Here is a 19,544-nt window from a genome sequence, read left to right on the forward strand (position 1 = left end):
CAAGAGTATGTGTGCATTCCTTTTGCTTCTCCATCTGGGTCTTTTCCCCTGAAGCAATTGGAAAGGGTGTGTGTGTGCTCCTTCTCCTCCAGCTCTGGACTTTCTTTTTGGAGAAAGTGCCCCCCCTCCCTGCCCCATGCTGCCTACTCATGAGTAGACTGGAGTGGGGAAGTGTGGTGATGCGGCACACTTTTGGCTCCAATGCTGGGAGTCCCGCCTCATGCACCGGATGACACTCAAGGAGGGGACACCACTGTATCTTGTGAGGGGTATTTTCAGGCAATTAAAAAAATGCAAAAGAAAAAAAAAGAATTGTGTGTCCTTAAGGACCACAATAACAGCCCTCTGAGCTACATGTGACCCATAGGGAACACTTCTCCCCCAACAGCACAATAACTGACTGTAGAGTATCCAGTGACTTTCATTGGGTGAAATGCCAGTTTCAAGCAATCTCCATAAGCATAGGAACACACCTTTAATTTTGGCTTCCCTGTGCTGCTTGAAAACCACCTCTGGAAGGTTTCCAACAGAAGTTTTGAAGGAATATGGGTGGAAGAGGGTCATAGTGGGACATAAAAGTTGCCTGTTTCCAAATTGGTTGAATTTGGTCTTTCCTCCAAATGGAAGTTCACTATTAGATCCTGACTAATACCTGCTCGCTTGGCCTCGGTCACTCACCACTTATTAAATTTCTCCATTGACAAGATTATGTTTTTGAGCTGGCAAGAGAGGATATGAAGTTTTATATGCAAAGTTTAGCCCTGTAGCCCTAAGCTGCCACAGATCAGATGTTTTAGCCACAATACCATGTGTGAAGCAGTCAATACTCAACTAGCTCTTATTAATTTGTGGATCCCTTCCTAAATTGATAGTGCTCCAGGTTGAAAGTGCAACCTAAGCACTGCTCATGCATATGTACTGTAGTTCCAAAATTAAATTTAAGCTATGCCAGCTTTGTGCATAACAAGAGCCTGCCCTTGCCTAACTTTAAGAATGCAGCCTTTAATGTTGTTTTAACTATGTTTGCTTCAGTATTTAGTCCAACTAATTTCTTTGGGATGCACTCTCTGGTACCTGGGTTTGGAGTTGTAACTTTTGTCTACACAGAAAGCAGAAAACAAGTTGTAATATGATGCCCTTGCCAATAGTTTGAAATGTTTCAGTCTCTTAGGGCACTAAGAAGCTACAAGGCCCAGATATTATTTCTACTAACTCATCATTCTTCAGCTTCATTGTGTGAGTACAGTAGACCCAGCCTAAGCATTAGGAACCCTTCCCTCCCTCCCTTCCTCTCTGTTTGTATAAGATCTCTCTGTGTGTGTCTAAATCAGAGTTAGGTCTTCTCCTTAGCTGATGAAGACTAATATAATGTGGCATGAGTACACACTTTTAACAGCTGATATGAGGAAAAGTGGCTGTTTTAGTACCTTGCATACCTTAAGGTTGTTTCTTTCATGAAAAACATAGTTGTGTATGTGTGTGCGTGTGTGTTTCAGCCTTGTCTTTCTGGAACATTTAGCACTGTTATGGCTCCAACATGTACTGTAGTCTTCAGAAAGAAGAGGATGTGAATCCCTACCTTCTCTGTTGTGCTGTGCTAATGGGAAAAACATTGATTATAGATTTGACATGGTTTGGACAGGTATTTCACATGTGATCTGCTGATAAAAAGATGAACAGCTGAAGACAAAACAGAAATCCTGGCCCCATAAATCTTGCTTTCCACCTTAATCCTCCTGTCTGAGCCAGGTCTCTCTTTACTTTCCAAACATGAAAGAATCAATGACAATTTCTTGGAATGAGTATCTGGCTGTGTATTTGAAGTCATGTGTATGAGTGACTAGATTTTATCTTTGCATTCTCACCGGCTGTGTATGAGAGAGAGAAGGAGTAGGACTTGCTGTCCAATTATTGCATTCCTGAGACTGGAGTGGGTGGTGCCACAGCCTGTCTTCAGTGCAGTCAGCTGCTGAACAATCCAAAGGTGTTCCAGTAATTTCTCCAACTATGGGACTGTTTGAAGAAAGACACGGATAAACTGGCTGCTTTTCTGGCTAGTGGGAAACTATTTGTGCTCTTCATAGAGAGAAATGGATAAATTTGGAAAGTATGGCAGATCTGGATTTGTTAAGACTCGGATTCCTAGACCTCAGATTGTATTGCAGCCACTCCAGCCGTCCGCTTGCAGGTACAATCTACAGTTTCATTGTTTGGGGATGCCATCTCTTGTCTGATTGTGCTAAGGTAGAAGGCAGTGTGGGGTGGAAAAGGAGTGTATTATGTGGCTGAAATTCAGGCAGTGAACATCAAGAGGAAATTTCAAACTAAAAGACTTCTGGAAGACAGAGGAAAAAGTCAGGGAAGAATAGATTCAGCCAACCTATTTAGCTGTGCATGCTTACAAGAGTTTTAGTGTAAATGGGGCTCATTTGACTGTATTGAAAAGAGATTCTAAATACACTATATTATGAAATGCAGAATTGTTTTTCTACTGAAATATTCTTGACACAAACAATTTAAAATTCTACTTGTTCAAAAAACCTGCAACCAGATATAGAGAAATAAAAAATGATACTGTAATGGGGAGTACTTCTAATATGCTTTAAGGTTTCTTATTGAAAATCCAGAAATGCATGCACATTGAACATATTTTCAACAAACACCAAAGGTGGAAATGAGGTAGTACTTGTAGTTTTAAATACATTATTTTAGGCTTCACTCCTAAGAATGCAATGAAATGTGTGGCTTGGCTTTCAGTACTTGTATTTCAAGTCATAGTGCTGGTGTTTTTCAGGTGCTATTATCAGTAATTGGTCAATTAACATACATGCAATAACCAGGTAAAATTTCATGTTTTAAACTACAATATATGGCAGATGGACCTTTTTTGTCTAACTGCCACCAACTTAAATAGTGTTTAATTTTGTAAGGTGTTTATTGTCAGAATGTTTCTCTTCTGGTTTGTGCTTTATGAAAGGCTGCATGTTCTGAAAAACAAGACTTAACCAAATGTTTGTTTAATTCTGTTTCATTTGGCTTATGGGGAGTTCTTGCAAAGCAGCCACAAGTCAAAACTGTTTAGAAGAAAACCCATTTCCATCTTGTACCACTGCACCAGGGTTCAGTATTTGTATGCATTCTCATTTTCAAAACTTACACTGCAGGTAACCTTTCCTAGTTTGAGAAGTGTTGATGTATCATTTTTAAATCTGTAGATTTTCTATCACAATTGAAATGTTATCTGCGACTTCTTGAGTTCTTTATTGCATCATACAATTCATCAAGATTTTGGTAATGACAATCCTTTTTAACAATAACTAGCTGATTTCAAGGTCCAATATGCTGCTTGAATTTAAAGTACATTCAGAGTTTGCATAATGAATCCTCCATGTAGGCATAATTAATTGAGCCCATGATGACATGATGCTTGCAGAATGATATGCAAAAATTTCTAGTAGTTTAATTACCTTCTGAAATCATCAGAGTAACCATGACATGGGTATCAAATATATGTTGAGTATCCATTATTCGAAATGTTTGGGACCAGAAGTGTTTCAGATTTTGGATGTTTTCAGATTTTGGAATATTTGCATATACATACTGAAATACTGTGGAGATGAGACCTGCATCTAAGCATGAAATTCATTTATGTTTCATATACAACTTATACACAGATACTGAAAACAATTTTATATAATATTTAAATAATTTTGTGCACAAAACAAAAGGTTTGTGTACAGTGAACCATTAGAAAGCAAAGGTAGTTTCTGTCTCAGCCATCCATGAAAGACATTTGGGATTTTGGGATTTTGGCGTATTTTGGATTTTCTGCTAAAGGATAGATCAGGGGTAGGCAACTTGCGGCCCGCGGGCCGGATCCGGCCCGCCAAGGCCTTCCAAGCGGCCCCCGAGCACTCCTGCCGCCGATTGCCGCCGATTTCCCCCGTTTTTTTGCCGCTCCGGGCGCCATTTTGTTTTTCAAAATGGCGCCCGAAATCTCGCAAGACCTCAGGATGTCAAAGGTCACACGAGATTTCGCCGCCATTTTGAAAAACTAAATGGCGGCGCCCATGTAGCAGGCCTGTTGCAGCCCCTAGAGCACTCCAACAGGGTTCCAGGGGCTGCAGTGGCCTGCAGCAGGCTCCACCTCGCCCTCCTCCTCCTCCTCCTCCCTAAGAGCAGGGAAAGGAGGAGGAGGAGGCAGCAGAAGGAGGGCAAAGCCAGGGAGAAACGGAGCCAGAGGAGCAGCTGCAGCCACAGGTTGGTTCATTGGGGGAGGGGGTTAGGTGGGTGTTCTTTGCAAAATGCCCTCCCAGTAGTACCTTGTGGCTTTTCTTTGCTTGCTGCCTTTTATTTTGAATTGCATTTTAGTAATCTCCATGCCTGTAACTTTAATATTAATATTATTATTTAATTGCCCTGGTGTTCTTTGCAAAATGCCCTCTCAGTAGTACCTTGTGGCTTTTCTGGGTTGAAAGAGTGCATGTTTCCTGCCTTTTATTTTGAATTGCATTTTAGTAGTTTCCATGCTTGTAACTGATTATTATTATTATTATTATTATTATTATTATTATTTTCACTTGCCCTTGGTGTTCTATGTGCAAAATCCCCTCTCAATGAGAAAGAGGAGGAGGAGTGTGACTTTCCAAAGTGCATTTCTGTGTATTTTTGGTGCATTTATTGCTGAAAGGTCTGCTGTAACAATGATAGCAGTGGAGGTGGTGGTAGTGATGATTATGATGATGCTTCTGTGGAAGCTCCGCCCCTGGAGGGTGGAAGCTCCACCCCTGTTATGTGGCTCTGCCCTGGAGGGTGGAAGCCCCACCCCCAGCATGCAGCTCAGCCCCGGGGGTGGACGCTCCACCCCTGTTATGCGGCTCCGCCCCCCCGGAGGGTGGAAGCTCCACCCCCGGCTTCGGCCCCCCAGTTGTCTGAGGGACAGCAACCTGGCCCCCGGCTCAAAAAGGTTGCCTACCCCTGGGATAGATACTCAGCCTGTGAGTATTAAGATGTCTAATTTCTTTGATCCCAGTAAGATTTCATGTACCAGAAATCTTGGTACTCTTTCTTTCAACAGATGTTAAGTGGTTTTTGATCCAGATTTTCTTGCAGCATCTTTTTACCAAAGTCTGATTTCTAGTGCTGTCAATTTTCTATTCTGCAGGCTGGATGCCAGCTGTTCTACATTTTCTCTAAGCTCAGAAACTCACTTAGTGACATTCCACAAGATGACCAAACTTCATACAGAAACTATTCTTGGATTCTCAACTATTGTGTGGTTAACCTGTCTTTAACCGTTTTGTTTAAGGAGAAACCTTTAAATAAACACACATTTCTTCTCCACTGTGTATGGGACTCTCAGTTTAATTTTGTATCTAGATCTAGTCTGAAGGAAGGCTGCTAATGACAGATGTAACACTGGAGTGTGTAATATGTTTTTCTCTGTGAAGAACTGATGTTTCCCTAGTGGGGTGATGGAGGGGAAGGAGAGACTTCAAGGAGCTTATGTATCTGGGCTTAAATTTCCATTGCTTCTAAATCTCTTAAGCATGCAGCTTAAGTTGATATTTGAGTGGATCCTTCTTGAGTTCTTTTCTAGTCAGGTTAATAAGTAGTTCATTCTTGTTTCATTTAAATTATTCCTTGCTAGTCACTAAGGCGGGATACAGACCGCCCAAAAAGGGTGGTTTCCCGCTGCCCTGGTTTGCTGCGCAAGGGAGCCGCAGCGGACAAACCGCGCGGCTCCCTTGTGCAGCAAAAAGAACCCACAAAAAGCGGGTTCTTTCTGCGATGCAGTTGTGATGCCGCAAGGTGCCAATGGTGCACTTGCGGCGTCACAAAAGTGCCGGGACGTGCGGATGCTAGACGTCCGACACATCAAAATGGCGGTGCCTGTATGTACAGGGCACCACCATTTTGACGCCCTTGTCTGGAAGCGCCGCCCCTCGCATGTAACGACGGCACCCTGTAGGGCCCGTCTGTACAGTGCCTAAGTTAGACTGTCTTTCCATTGTTCTTTGTTGAATAAGAAATTCAGTTTTTGCAAGAGACAGAATGAATGCTAATTATTGTACAGTATGATCTGAAATTTGGTCACATGTTGAAGGTGAGCTTATCAGAGAACCTCCCTTAAACTTATGAAGTCATATGATAACCTGTATATTCACAGTCTAGAGGTTAACCAGTTTGAAACTCTGGGCCTGAACAGACAGGCCAAAATAAAGCTGCTTCGGGTCACTTTGGAGGTATGCTGTTTAAATGATGCATGCATCCTAAGAGGCCGGAAGCCATGCCAAAGCCACGCTCCAGTCCTAAGGACTGGAATGTGGCTTTGGCACAGCTTCTGTCACCTTAAGATGTGTGTGTCATTTCAACAGCATACCTCCAAAGTGACCCGAAAGAGCTTTATTTTGCCCTGTCTGTTCGGGCCCTATATGGTAGCTCTATATGCCTTTGGTTTAATAAAGAATGAACAAAGAGAAGAGAATTTGTACATCATACACATAGATAGTACCATATAGTACCATCTTGAGGAGCACCATGTTAAAGATGTGTGTGCACGCGTGCCTTCAGGTCACCTGTCAACCTATGGTGACCTCATAAATTTCATAGCGTGTTCTTAGGCAAGGAATACTCAGAGGTGGTTTTGCCAGTTCCTTCCTCTGAAACAGAGCTTACAGTACCTGGTATTCATTGGCGGTCTCCTATCCAAATATGAACTAAGACTGACCCTGTTTAGCTTCCAAGATTATAAGGGAATGGGTGCCTTCAGGGTATTTAGCCATAGGGATGAAGGAACAGACATCAACTTTAATACAAAAACAGGAATTAACAGGATATACTACATAAAGCTTCATTGAAACACTGCATTTAATCTTCTGAATATATAAAGTACAGTGGTCCCTTCCCTTACACAGGGGATCCGTTACAGACCCCCCCCCCCCCCCGCATAAGGGAAATTCTGAGTATGCTTGAGCCTAATTTAAACTAATGGGGCTCGTGCCTATGGCGGTGCAGCGGCACAGGAGCGGTGTGCACCATGGGTGCACCCGCCATTACTCTTTCTGGGGCGGAGCGCTGCTCCTTCTGGCATGGCTTTCAGCGTATGCTGAAAGCCACATATATCCTGCATGTATGACGTGGGTGCACTGTATTGGGGATATTTCAATCTCCAATGGTCTTATTCCTATCTGAAGACATTACAAAAAGTTTTTGGGGGTGATAGTGGTGAAGAAATAAATCTTTCTCTTACAACTTTTGCAGATTTGGAGCTCCTGTATTCTTGGTTTGCCCCTGTGGTGCACTATCCTGTACTTAGTAGAATAGCATCCCAAATTCACAAAACAGCGATACCTTTATTGGCCAACCAAAATCCACAAAATACATGATGCAAGCTTTCAAAGCTCCACAAAGCTTCAAAAATGCCTTCTTGTCCAAAAATGATAAAATGACTTCTCGTTCCTACTCACCACCTCACATTTACTGAGAGTTGACTTCTCACACTGTGCAAGCAACATGTGTTACATCAAGTGTCAAAACAATGAACATTCATGTACCCAATATACTTCTGGGGATGTGCTGCCTCTGCTCACCAGAGTTTGGGATTTGAGATTGTCAGTGTAGATTCACCTGCACATTTCAGTTCTAAATCTAATAGTCTTACCTCTTAAACTTCACTATCTCAAAAACAAAAACAAAACAAAAAACAAACAAACCCACCCTTGAAAGATATGCAGCTCCTTTGGACAGCATTCTAAAACTTTGTTGAAGTGTTCTTCCCTAAATCAAGAAAGAACATTTGGTTAACCTGAGCCGGACAGTTAAAGCAAAGCAGAGGTTGGGTTGGCTGGCAAAACCCAGATCTGACTGCACTGCACTGTGTATTAGGTTTCATACCAGGGAAGGATTCCAGGAAGTAGAAAGCATAAACATACACCAGGTACTTCTAGAAGATGGTTTTATTGTGCACTCGTCCTAACTCTTTCATGGAATTTTAAATCTGAATGATGTTACCATTTGTTCATAACATTCCAATGTCTTCTGGTGGGCCTTTCCACCAGAGCCGACATGAGCAACATATTCATCTTTCTCCTTATTCCTGACTGTATATAAGATTTGAATCCTAATCCTGGTTCGGCTATTGTATTGTTTTACATTGTATTGTAATATATCTGGGGTCTGCAACCTCCGGAACGCGGGCCGAATGCGGCCCGCTGAGGCCTTTTGGCCGGCACCTGCGCACTCCTGCTGCCGCCACCTGCTGCTTTTCGCCGCTCCGGGCGTGAAGTCTCGCGTGACCTTTTCTGTGGTCGCGTGAGACTTCGCTGCCATTTGGAGAAACAAAATGGCAGCGGTCTAGAGGTGAAGTCTCGCGCGACCATGGGAAAGGTCGCATGAGACTTTGCCGGCGGCGGTGGCCTCTAGGAGGCCCGTTGCGGTTGCTGGGACCCTGCTATAGGGCTCCGGCGGCGGCAGCGGGCCTCTGGGAGGCCCATTGCCGTCACTGGGGTCCTCCAACGGGGCTCTGGCAGCGGGCCTCTAGGACTTTTTTGCCGGCCTCTGACGGGGCCTGGGGCCCCGTCAGGGGCCGGCAAAGAGGATGAGGCCTCCAGCGCTGGCGTCCCCCGCTGGCTTTTTTGCCGGATTAGGCCTCCAGCACTGGTGGCCCCCACTGGCTTTTTTGCCGGCCTCTGATGGGGCCTGGGGCCTCGTCACGGGCTGGCAAAGAGGGGGAGGCCTCCAGTGCTGGCGGCCCCCACCGGCTCTTTCCCGGCCTCTGACGGGGCCTGGGGCCCCGTCAGGGGTCGGCAAAGAGGGGGAGGCCTGGCCCCCAGATGGTGGAAGCTCCGCCCCCGGCATGCGGCTCAGCCCCCGGAGGGTGGAAGCTCCACGCGGGCCTACGGCCCCGCCCCTGGAAGGTGGAAGCTCCACCCCCGGCTTCGACCCCCCCCCCCCCAGTTGTCTGAGGGACAGCAACCCGGCCCCTGGCTCAAAAAGGTTGCCTACCCCTGTACTATATTGTATTATTCTGTTTTATTAGGGCCATTTTATGATATTTTTAATGTTTGGAATTTGTATGATTGTATGTATTCTATTTGTTTTGATCCCGCCTCGATCTGCAGGGAGAGGTGGGAAATAAAAATAATAAATTATTATTATTACTACTACTGCTGCTTCCATTTTTCCCTCCTCCTACACTACAGAGAATCCATCAAGGAGGAAAAACTGGAATACTACACAGAGCATTTTGTTTGTTAGTTCTAGTACCTTTCCATCTAGAAAGACCCTTTGTCCTGGGGTTTAGACAGCCCAGTGCCCTTCAGATACTTTGGTTGAGAACTCTGATAATCTCTTATAGTTGGCCATGTTGATAGTTGTTGTAGTCTAAAACATCTGGAAGTATCAATATGTCCCTAATTGACTCCAACATTATTGATTTATTACCATATATACTTGTGTATAAGTCAGTCTCTTGTATAAGTTGAAGGCAGGTTTTGGGGCCAAAATTAGGTGGTTGCATCTGTATGCATGCACCATCGTTGAATAATATGGGCTGTGGTGATCTGTGAGTGGTCAGATACACGGATTGACAGGCTGCCAATACAAAGGGCCCACTGTATTCAGGAAGAGCTACAGAGAATGAGAATATGTGTTTATTTGAGGGGTTGCAATTGGAGTGTGTGTAAATGGCATTAATAACATAAAGGTAAAGGTAATACCCATTGACAAGGTTGTCAGTCATGTCCGACCATAGGGGGTGGTGTTCATCTCCGTTACTAAGCCAAAAAGCCAACATTGTCAAAGACTACTCTGTCATCATGTGGCCAGCATAATTGCACAGAATGCTGTTTACTTTCCCACCAAAGTGGTACCTATTTATCTATTTGCATTTACATGCTTTTGAACTGTTAGGTTAGAATCCTCACTTTAGTGTTCAGATTTATATATTTACACTTTAGGAAATTGTCCAGTTCTTTCATAGCTGCCCTTCCCAATCCTTGTCTTCTTCTGATTTCTTGGCTGCAGTCTCTCTTCTGCTCAATGTTTGATCCAAGATATGGGAACTCCTTGACTATTTCAAATTTCTCATTATCTGGAGTGAATTTTGTAGATCTTCTGTGATCATTATTTAAGTTTTCTTAATGTTCAACATCAAGCCTATTCTGGCATTTTTCTCCTTGACCCACTTCAGTATTTGCTCCAGATCTTTGTTGATTTCTGCTAGTAGTAGTGCATTTGCATATCTTAGGTTGTTAATGTTCCTTTCTTCAATCTTCCTTCCTCCTGCATCTGAGTCTAAGCCTGCTCTGAGTACACTATTTTCTGCGAATAGATTGAATAAATAGACTAATGGTATGCAGTCTTGCCTGACCCCTTGGCCAATTGGGAATCATTCCATTTTGATACACATATAGATAGGGAAAGGAATATAAATGAAGAAAAAGAATGAGAATGTAACCTGTAAAAAATTGGGGGAGAGAAGAGCAAGTAAAGCAGCCTGCCTTTATTAGGGACTCAGTGTGAAGGCAGTGGCAACATGCAGAGGCAAGAAGACCCTCTTGGTGTGGAAGTAGCACCCTTCTTTCTCCAACCTGGAGAAAGGAAAACAGTCCTCTCTCCTTCCTCAACTTCTTTTTTGGCTGAATAGGTTTAGCAGCAACATGAGGGAGCTGTCATTTTTAATAAGGGCTTACTGTATAAGCCTCTCTGCGGAGACTACCAAGTCTCACAAGGTCATTTATTGACCGTTGATCATAATTATTTTTAGAAAGCATCTTCAGTAATGGTTGTTTAGCCTGACACAGTATTGGCTTAGCAGTGTTTGGAAATGCACATAGACTTGTCTCTGTATTGGATTTTGGTTTGATTTGGCTAGATTTGCCTGATCTACATCAACTAGATGTTCAAAAATGGAATACCATTTGTGCTTGTAGAGGCTATTGCCACCCTAGTGCATACAGGGAAAATACATCTGGGAGTGGTGAGAACTACCCTGTGGCATTATCACTCAATCTTCCCATTTGTTTCCTAATTATTATCTGTCTGTCTGTACTCTTAACTGATTTCATTCATGTTACCACTGCATTGGCATTAGTACAACACTGCTGAGCCCTGTGATGGGAATGTCTGTCTATTAGAATTTGTACTAGCTCAACTAGTAAATTACCAATAATAATAATAATAATAATAATAATAATAATAATAATAGGATTTTAAGAGAGTTACTATGGCACAGTTAACACAATGTAGAAGTTAGGCTTCATCTGCACTGCAGAAATAATGCAGTTTGACACCATTTTAACTGTCATTGCTCTGTCCTGTGGAATTCTGGGATTTGTAGTTTGTGAGCTATTTAGCTTTCTCTGTGAAAGAGCTCTGGTACCACAACAAAGTACAAATCTCAGGATTCTATAGCATTGAGCCATGATGGTTAAAGCGGCATCAAATTGCATGATGCTGCCCTAAACAGGGATTCAAAACCTAGTTCAGACACAAAGCTATATTAGCTGGCTAACCACCAGCTTAATCTAATAATAATAATAATAATAATAATAATAATAATAATAATTTTTATTTATATACCGCCCAATCAATGGGAATCCAAACAGTTTACAACAGAGGGGATAATAGACAGTTCCCTGCCCCCAGGCTTACAATCTAAAAGACACGACACAAAAGGAGAAGGGAATGGTGAGGGGGAAAGGATCAGGTCCAGCATTCTTCTCTCCCTCTGAGGCCTGGACCAAGGCAGATGGACCGGAGGGAGGGTTCTTCTTCTTCAGGCTAGCCCTGATGGAGTTGGGCCAGCCTACTCTCCCCCTCATAGGCCGAAAGATGACAGTTATGGAGGGAGGAGTCTCTTTCTTCAGGCTAGCCCCTGATGGAACTGGGCCAGCCTACTCTCTCCCTCATAGGCTGGAAGATGACAGTCTACTTTGCGGGGCCGCTGTGGGGGCAAAATCAGGGAGGAGGGAGATATATATCCTCCATACATGAATTCTTTGGTGGAAGGATGAATAAAAGAAAATAAAAGGAGCTAGCCTTTGGCTTTTCATAACATAAGACATAAGCAAAGTCACAGTGAGAGTTTGAAACAATCTGTCACCAGTACAAAGTTAACCAGACAGATTTTGACCTTTTTTTGTAGATATTTGTAAAATGCCATCTGAGCCCAAGTGATGGCAAATGGCTACTTGCAGCATGTTTTGATGTTGTACTGTCTTTTCCATTTGTAGTAGAGAATTGCAGGAAGTTGCACTAACATCCCCAGCCTCTGGGAACTCTATATGAAAAGAGATAGCCCTGATTATAAGTCAGGGCATGTGCTTTCGGTCTGTCGTTGTTGTTGTTGTTGTTGTTGTTGTGTGCCTTCATGTTGTTTGGACGTATGGTGACCCTATCATGGGGGTTTCTTGGCAAGCTTTATTCAGAGGGTGTTTGCCCTTGCTTTCTGGTGAGTTGTATGTGACTTGCCCATGGTCACTCAGTGGGGACTTGAATCCTGGTCTCCAGAGTTATAGTCCATCACTCAAACCACTGCACTATGCTGGTTCTCTATTACGACTAGGAATGGTTCTAAAATTTTTCATTTCACTTGGTTCTTATGTTTATTTCATTTTAATCATATCCTGCTTTTCTGCCCACATGGGACCCAAGGTAGATTTAAAAAGTGAGGATAAGAAGTTTAAAAACAATTAAATCACCATCCTGTTAAAATACTTTAAAACCACATAAAAGCATTTGAAAACATAACAATAAAAATAAAACTATAGTACCCCACCATATTAAACAATCCTTCTGCACAACCACTTAATCTCCAAAAGCCTGCTTAAATAAAAAGGAATTTACTGATTTAAATAAAAAGGTAGAGAGGAGGCCAACCTAGCTTCCTGTGTAAGAGAGCTTCACAATCTGGGAACTGCCACTAAGAAGGTCCTCTGACCTGTCTTCACCTTATTGGCCTGTGACAGTTGTGGGGCTGAGAGGAAAAACTCGCCTGTGAAGACCTCAAAATTTGGCAGATGCACATACAAAGAAACAGTCTTTCAAATGGTATGGATCCAAGCCAGACTTTATTTCAAAGCTTATGGTGTTGCTGCTGTTTTAACTGTTTCTGCATCAACTCACAATTGCTGGTTTTAAAAGCCTACATGAAAGTATATATCTATCTGTGTGCATGTATTTATTTTTGTGCATATATCTCCTCATATGTGTAGTTGGTTCATGCTATTTCCTTACATATACATTTTTGAAAGTAGTTTCCCAAGTTGGGGCTCGTTACAGACCGCCCAAAAGGGGCGGTCTTGGGCCGCTGCCAGTTGCAGCACAGAGGAGTCACAGCAGCCAAACCGCGCGACTCCTCTGCGCTGCAAAGAAGGAGCGCGAAAATCGTGCCGACACAGAGTCTCCATTACGTCAAAATGGCGGCGACCGTGTGGAACGGCCGCCCCCATTTGTTACTCTGTCCGTAACAGGGTAAGGGGCATCTAGAAGAGACGCCCCTTTTTCAAACTGGGATGTCCTGAGGACGTCCAAAATGGCAGTCTGTAACCCGCCATAGTGTTTATTTTGAGATCCAGTGTGGTGTAGTGGTTTGCATGTTGGACTATGACCTTGAGATGAAAAACCACACACACTTAGCTGCAGAGGAAGGCAATATCAAACAAAAAATCAGATGATAGGTTTGCCTATCCATAATAAATCAGAAATGATGTGAAAGCACATAACTATGCTACTTTCAGTTATGTATGTATGTATCTCATAGACATGGTTAACTGCATTGCAAAATTCAAAACATGCAAATACTGAAGTACAACTGTCTATTTGGTTTTGGTATTAAGGAAATGTAAATTAAAATGTAAATTAAAATATGAAGCCAAGAAATTTCTTCCTAGTCATTAACTATAATACTCACACAGTGTACTGGTCCTGCACTTTTCTTGTATCTAGCAAGTAATGGTTTTTATTTTTTATTTCAAACCAGTTACTGCACTGAATTTTCACATTCAAATATTTTCAAGGTTGAAATTTAGCTTTTTGAGAAGTACTGAAAGCTCTCTTGAAATGACAGTATTTTTGTTCCTTTTGTTCCATATGGGGAAATGAACTCATTCTCCAACACTGGGCCAAAATGGTTCCATTCACATGAGGAAATTAATAGGGGCAGGGGAACCAAGGTTTGCAAAAGAAAAAAATACTTACTTGGGAAAACCCTTAAACTAATATCCCATTGAGGACATATTATCTGGAGGTTGAATGTTGTCTGACTGTTGACAGAGAAATCCAAATGCTAAGATGGAGCAACAATGAAATGAAGTACTGGTTGTGTTTCCCTTATCCGGAATTCTGAAAGCTGAAATATTCCAAAATCCAAAATTGTCTGCATGGCTGGCAGGCATAGTAACACCTTTGCTTTCTTCTGATGCTTCAGTGAACGCAAACTTCGTTTCATGCACGAAATTATTAAAAATATTGCATATAAATTTACCTCAGATTATGTGTATAAGATATATATGAAACATAAATGATTTTCGTGTTTAGACTTGGGTCCCATTTCCAAGAAATCTCATTATATATATACAAATATTCCAAAATCTGAAAAAGTCCAAAATCTAAAACACTTCTGTTCCCAGGATTTTGTGTAAGGGAGACTCAACCTATATTAGGAAGAAGCTGTGCATGGCTTGCTGGAACCTTGAGTAGAAGCACCCCACATTCCAGTATTTTGTAGTCAGTCATATTTGTTTCTTAGCTGCTGCTATGTTGTATTCTTCACTGCATGTTCCCAACTAGTCAAGGATCAAGAATACAATTAAATTGTGGTACAACATAGCTAATTAGTTTTGGCTGGTTAGAAGAGAGATGTGTCAGAGAGCCAATGATACCTCACTTCCTATAATGATGAGCTGCATGCCACTAGAACACCTTTGGTACCAGATAGGAGAAGACATTGATTGTGTTCAGGACCAGCCATAAACCAGAGCTCCTGAAAGTCTTAATCCATCATTTACGACCAGTGTAGTTGTGCACATTTTTCAGTCATTTCTGTTTGGCTCTTTCCAGGCAGTACTTGATTTGTTTGGTGAGAAACAAGGCAGAATGTGAGCCATCAGTTTAAACCAACCATGGATGATGGGTCTGTTGTTTATTTGGTTGTTTCCACTAACAGAAGGAGCCAGACTTACACAGTCAGGTACCTTGCACTAGAATGTTGCTTATTATCAGTGAGGCTTATCATGGTGATAAAGTGTGGTCAGTGGCCTAGTATGTACATTCAGTGTCTTTATATGTTCGAAGTGTGTAAAATCGTTATTAATTACATCATTAAAATACATTATAAAAATAGTTTGTGATTCTGATAATCTTCCCTCTAAGCCTGAAGTTGGTGATGTCACAGAAAGAATAATCTTTTTAAATTGTCTGAAAAACAATTTTCCCTAGACTACGAGGGATCACAGAAAGTTTGCATGTAAAACCATCTTCTTAGGTCACATGCCTGACTTATATATATACTGGAGACAAAATTGAACTCCCTGGAAGAAATGAATAGAAAGCAGTGCCTTCATGCAGTTTACACTACCTGCAACTGGATCTGTATGCTCGGTATTTACAGTGCATTCCAGCAATCTATAAAAGACACTTAACAATAGTGGAATATCTATGGTGCCTAAAGGCACTTGGTTCAGTATTTAGAATATTGGTGTTCAAAGTGAAATGTTTCTCAGACAAGGGGGTATCATTTTCACAAAGATATTTAAAAGATTTAGGATGAGGGAATGCAAAACATATTTATAAATTACTGGTATTTTAAAACTCTGCTGCCTAAAATAATTGCTAGTCCCAGCTTGGGCAGTCCCATTAAATCAGTTGCTGAATGGCAATCAGTTGCTGAATGAGCAAATCCCATTGATTCAGTGGGTCTGCCTTAGTTGGGATAAGCAATTGGATATTTCATACCTTCTGTTAGTTTAGAGTGTATTGCTACTAGTTGAGTCTGTAGCCGATAACACCAAGGTCATGTTTACAAGAAGGATTTAAACAGATTTGGAAATATATGCACCACAGTCCACAGTGGTCCCAGTAATTCAGCAGGAGTCAGGACTTAAGCCTTGGAGCTCATGAGCTGCAGGTTGGCAGGCAGCGTTTCAGCCCATGTGAGTTACTGTTCCTCTTTGGTCAATGGTAGGGGTAGCCACTCTACTAAATTAAACAAAATTTGTCTAATAGATAAATCATCCTCTGACACTTCCCCATCAGTAAAATTTATTTTGGTTGCTGACACGTTGCAGGATTAATGCAATTTGACACCGTTTTAACTGTAATGGCTATATCCTATGGAATCCTGGGATTTATAGTTTGTTGTCACACCAGAGCTCTCTGACAGAGTAGGCTAAATATAAATAAATAAACTTTATTTGTATACCGCCCTTCGAAACATCAGGGCGGTTCACAGCAGACATCCATACAATTATTAAAACAACATATTAAAACCATCAATGCAGTACAAATAGTCTGTGCCAAATCACAGATGACTCACCAATGGCTAACAGGGGAACTAACAAAGGGACTTAACAGGGACTTAACAGAGGGGGGAAGGGCTCACAAGGCAGAGGCTTAGGGATAAGCCTGCCTAAAGAGAAGCGTCTTTAGCTCCTTCTTGAATTGGGCCAGGGAGGTTGCTGAACGGAGCTCGGTAGGCAGCGCATTCCAGAGGATGGGGGCCGAGGTCGAAAAGGCCCTTCTGGTGGTGGTGTTCAATCTAGCCTCTGGAACTTTTAGTAGCTGCTGCCTGCTGGATCTGAGCGTGCGGGGCGGATTGTACGGAGAGAGGCGGTCCTTCAAGTACTCTGGGCCCAAGCCATTTAGGGCTTTATAGGTTATAACCAACACCTTGTATTGCGCCCGGAAGCGAATAGGCAGCCAATGTAGGTCCTTTAAGACCGGTGTTATATGACTGGTCCTAGGTGTATTAGTGACCAGTCTCGCTGCCATATTCTGCACTAATTGCAGCTTCCGGGTATGGTACAAGGGTTGCCCCATGTAGAGCGCATTGCAGAAATCCAACCGAGAGGTTACCAGAGCATGTACTACTGTTTCTAGGTCCCCCCGGCTCAGGTAGGGACGCAGCTGGCGTATCAGCCGAAGCTGATAACAGGTGCTCCTGACCGTCGCATCCACCTGAGATGTAAGGTGGAGCGACGAGTCAAGGAGCACCCCCAGACTGCGTACAGAGTCCTTCACGGGGAGCGTGATCCCATTCAGGACAGGTGGAACCACCGCCATCCCTGGGCCAGGGGAACCTATCGCGAGTACTTCCGTTTTCTCTGGATTCAAGCTGAGCCTGTTTTCCCTCATCCAGCCCATTACCGACTCCAGACAGGCCACGAGAGGAGAGATGCCATCCCCAGTCACTGCATCAGTCGGAGACATAGAGAAAATTATTTGGGTGTCATCAGCGTACTGATAACCCCGCGCCCCATGTCTCCGGATGATCTCTCCCAGCGGTTTCATGTAGATGTTGAAAAGCATGGGAGACAGAATGGCCCCTTGAGGGACCCCAGATGTTAGGGGTCTCTTGTCGGAGCACACGTCTCCCAGCTGCACCATCTGGAACCTCCCAGTGAGGTAGGACCGGAACCACTGAAGCACAGTGCCCCCGATCCCCACCCCCTCCAGGCGCTCCAGAAGGATACCATGGTCTATGGTATCGAAAGCCGCTGAGATGTCCAAGAGCACCAACAGGGACACGCTTCCCCTGTCAATGCTCAGACGGAGGTCATCGACCAAGGCGACCATGGCAGTCTCAACCCCGTAACCCGCCCGAAAGCCGGTTTGAAATGGGTCTAGATAATCCGTATCATCCAGGATCGATTGGAGCTGGATCGCAACCGCCCTCTCGATCACCTTACCCAAAAATGGCAACAGCGATACAGGCCGATAATTATTGTGCATCAGGGGGTCCAGGGAGGGCTTTTTTAGTAAAGGTCTTACAGTGGCCAATTTTAATTTCGATGGAAATTGCCCTTCCCTGAAAGATGTATTGATAATCCGGTGTAACATTAAAGTTACCACCGGTCCCCCCTGAGCCGCCAGCCATGAGGGACAGGGATCGAGGGAGCAGGTCGTCTTCCTAACACTCCTAAGGATCCTGTCCACATCCTCGGTACTTACAGGCTCAAAGTGATCCAGTTTAACCAAGTCCACGGAAGCTCTGGATACCTCTACTCTGGTCTCTGCTTTAACACTGGCATCTAGACCTTCACTTATCCGAGAGATTTTATCCGCGAAGAAGTTGTTAAATCTGTCACAGCAGGCCTTGGAAGGTTCAAGGATCTGGTTCGGGGCAGGAGGGAGCTGGGTTAGCTCCCTCACAACCCTGAACAACTCTGCCGGACGCGACTCCACGGACGCGACACGTGCACCATAGAACGAATTCTTAGCTGCACGTATCGCCTCTCCATAGTCCTCCAAAAGGTGGTCTAGGAGAGTCTTGTCGGATAAGTGCTGGTGTTTCCGCCAGCGATGCTCTAGTCATCGCAGAACCCGCTTCCTTGCCCGGAGGTCTTCCGTGTACCAGGGCTTCCTTTTGGAAGCAGGTCTGAGAGGACGCTTGGGAGCGATGCTGTGTATAGCCCTGGAAAGGTTGGTATCCCAGATACCAGTCAGGGCATCAACAGGGCATCAATATCTCACAAAATTGCAAACCCCAGAATTCCACAGCATTGAGCCATGGCAGTTAAGGTAGTGTCAAACTGCATTAATTCTGTAGTGTGGATGCAGCCTGTGTCAGTTTAGCTTACTTTTCAAAGCAACCTGTCAAAGCAAGTTGCTTTTGCAAACTATAAACTGTCTTGCCCAGACTGAGCTTCTCAGGGACTGAGGCCCTAAGATGAAGACAGATATATATTAGTACCATCTGTTAGGCTGCTAACTCAGTTTAACAGAAAGACTTTGCTGCTGTTTTACAATTGGGGATTCCTGTCATTTTGACACTTCTTATCACAGCAGGTCTTGGAGTTTCCGTACATACATATGTCTAATTATATTTTGGTGTATCGATGAGAACACCAGTGATGGCCATGGCCATGATTGGTGTTAAAGCTTCTTCATGACTGAACTAAGACCTGAGGCTCAATTGCCATCATATTTGTCTGAACATTATAAGCCAGTGTTCCGTTATCCTCCCATTCTCTAACATGTAAATATACCAAAATATTCCTTATGAGGTCATTGGGAACTTTTCTAAGGAAAGTGCTTGAAGATCATGATCCAATAAATAGTTTCTACCTCAATGGTTTCTCAAGCCTTTCTGAGAACCATTAGACAGGAACTGAAAGAAGGAAGTTATTATTTTGCCAAGTAACTAACAATGAGAGTAGATGTATGGAATAGAAAACCATGTAATCTTGGGTAGTTCTTTATAGCCAAGCTCCTTTGGGGAGCAATCTCTCTTCCAAGTTATGATGGCTGTTTAGTAATGCTGATGATGGTGGTGATGCTGATGATGGTGATACTGTTGGTCCAACTGGTTCCCCCTGAACTGG

At 43.3% G+C, this 19,544-nt stretch overlaps 1 protein-coding gene across 3 annotated transcripts in view; it reads left to right on the forward strand.

Moving 5' to 3' along the window:
- Window positions 1–19,544, forward strand: part of ARHGAP40 (Rho GTPase activating protein 40) — an 84,836-nt gene that overhangs the window by 17,727 nt on the left and 47,565 nt on the right. The window contains exon 1 of one of the 3 annotated variants that reach the window (XM_089513992.1): window positions 2,022–2,188. The exons of the other annotated variants lie outside the window; for them this stretch is intronic. Within the exon in view, the coding sequence (XP_089370118.1) occupies window positions 2,091–2,188 (98 nt within the window). The 5' untranslated portion in view covers window positions 2,022–2,090. Of the gene's footprint in view, window positions 1–2,021; window positions 2,189–19,544 lie in introns of those variants that run through there. 3 annotated transcript variants of the gene reach the window in all.

This window comes from Sceloporus occidentalis, unplaced genomic scaffold, assembly GCF_023333645.1.
Source record: "Sceloporus occidentalis isolate IW3139 unplaced genomic scaffold, rSceOcc1.0.p SCAF_3, whole genome shotgun sequence".
Classification (NCBI taxonomy): domain Eukaryota; kingdom Metazoa; phylum Chordata; class Lepidosauria; order Squamata; family Phrynosomatidae; genus Sceloporus; species Sceloporus occidentalis.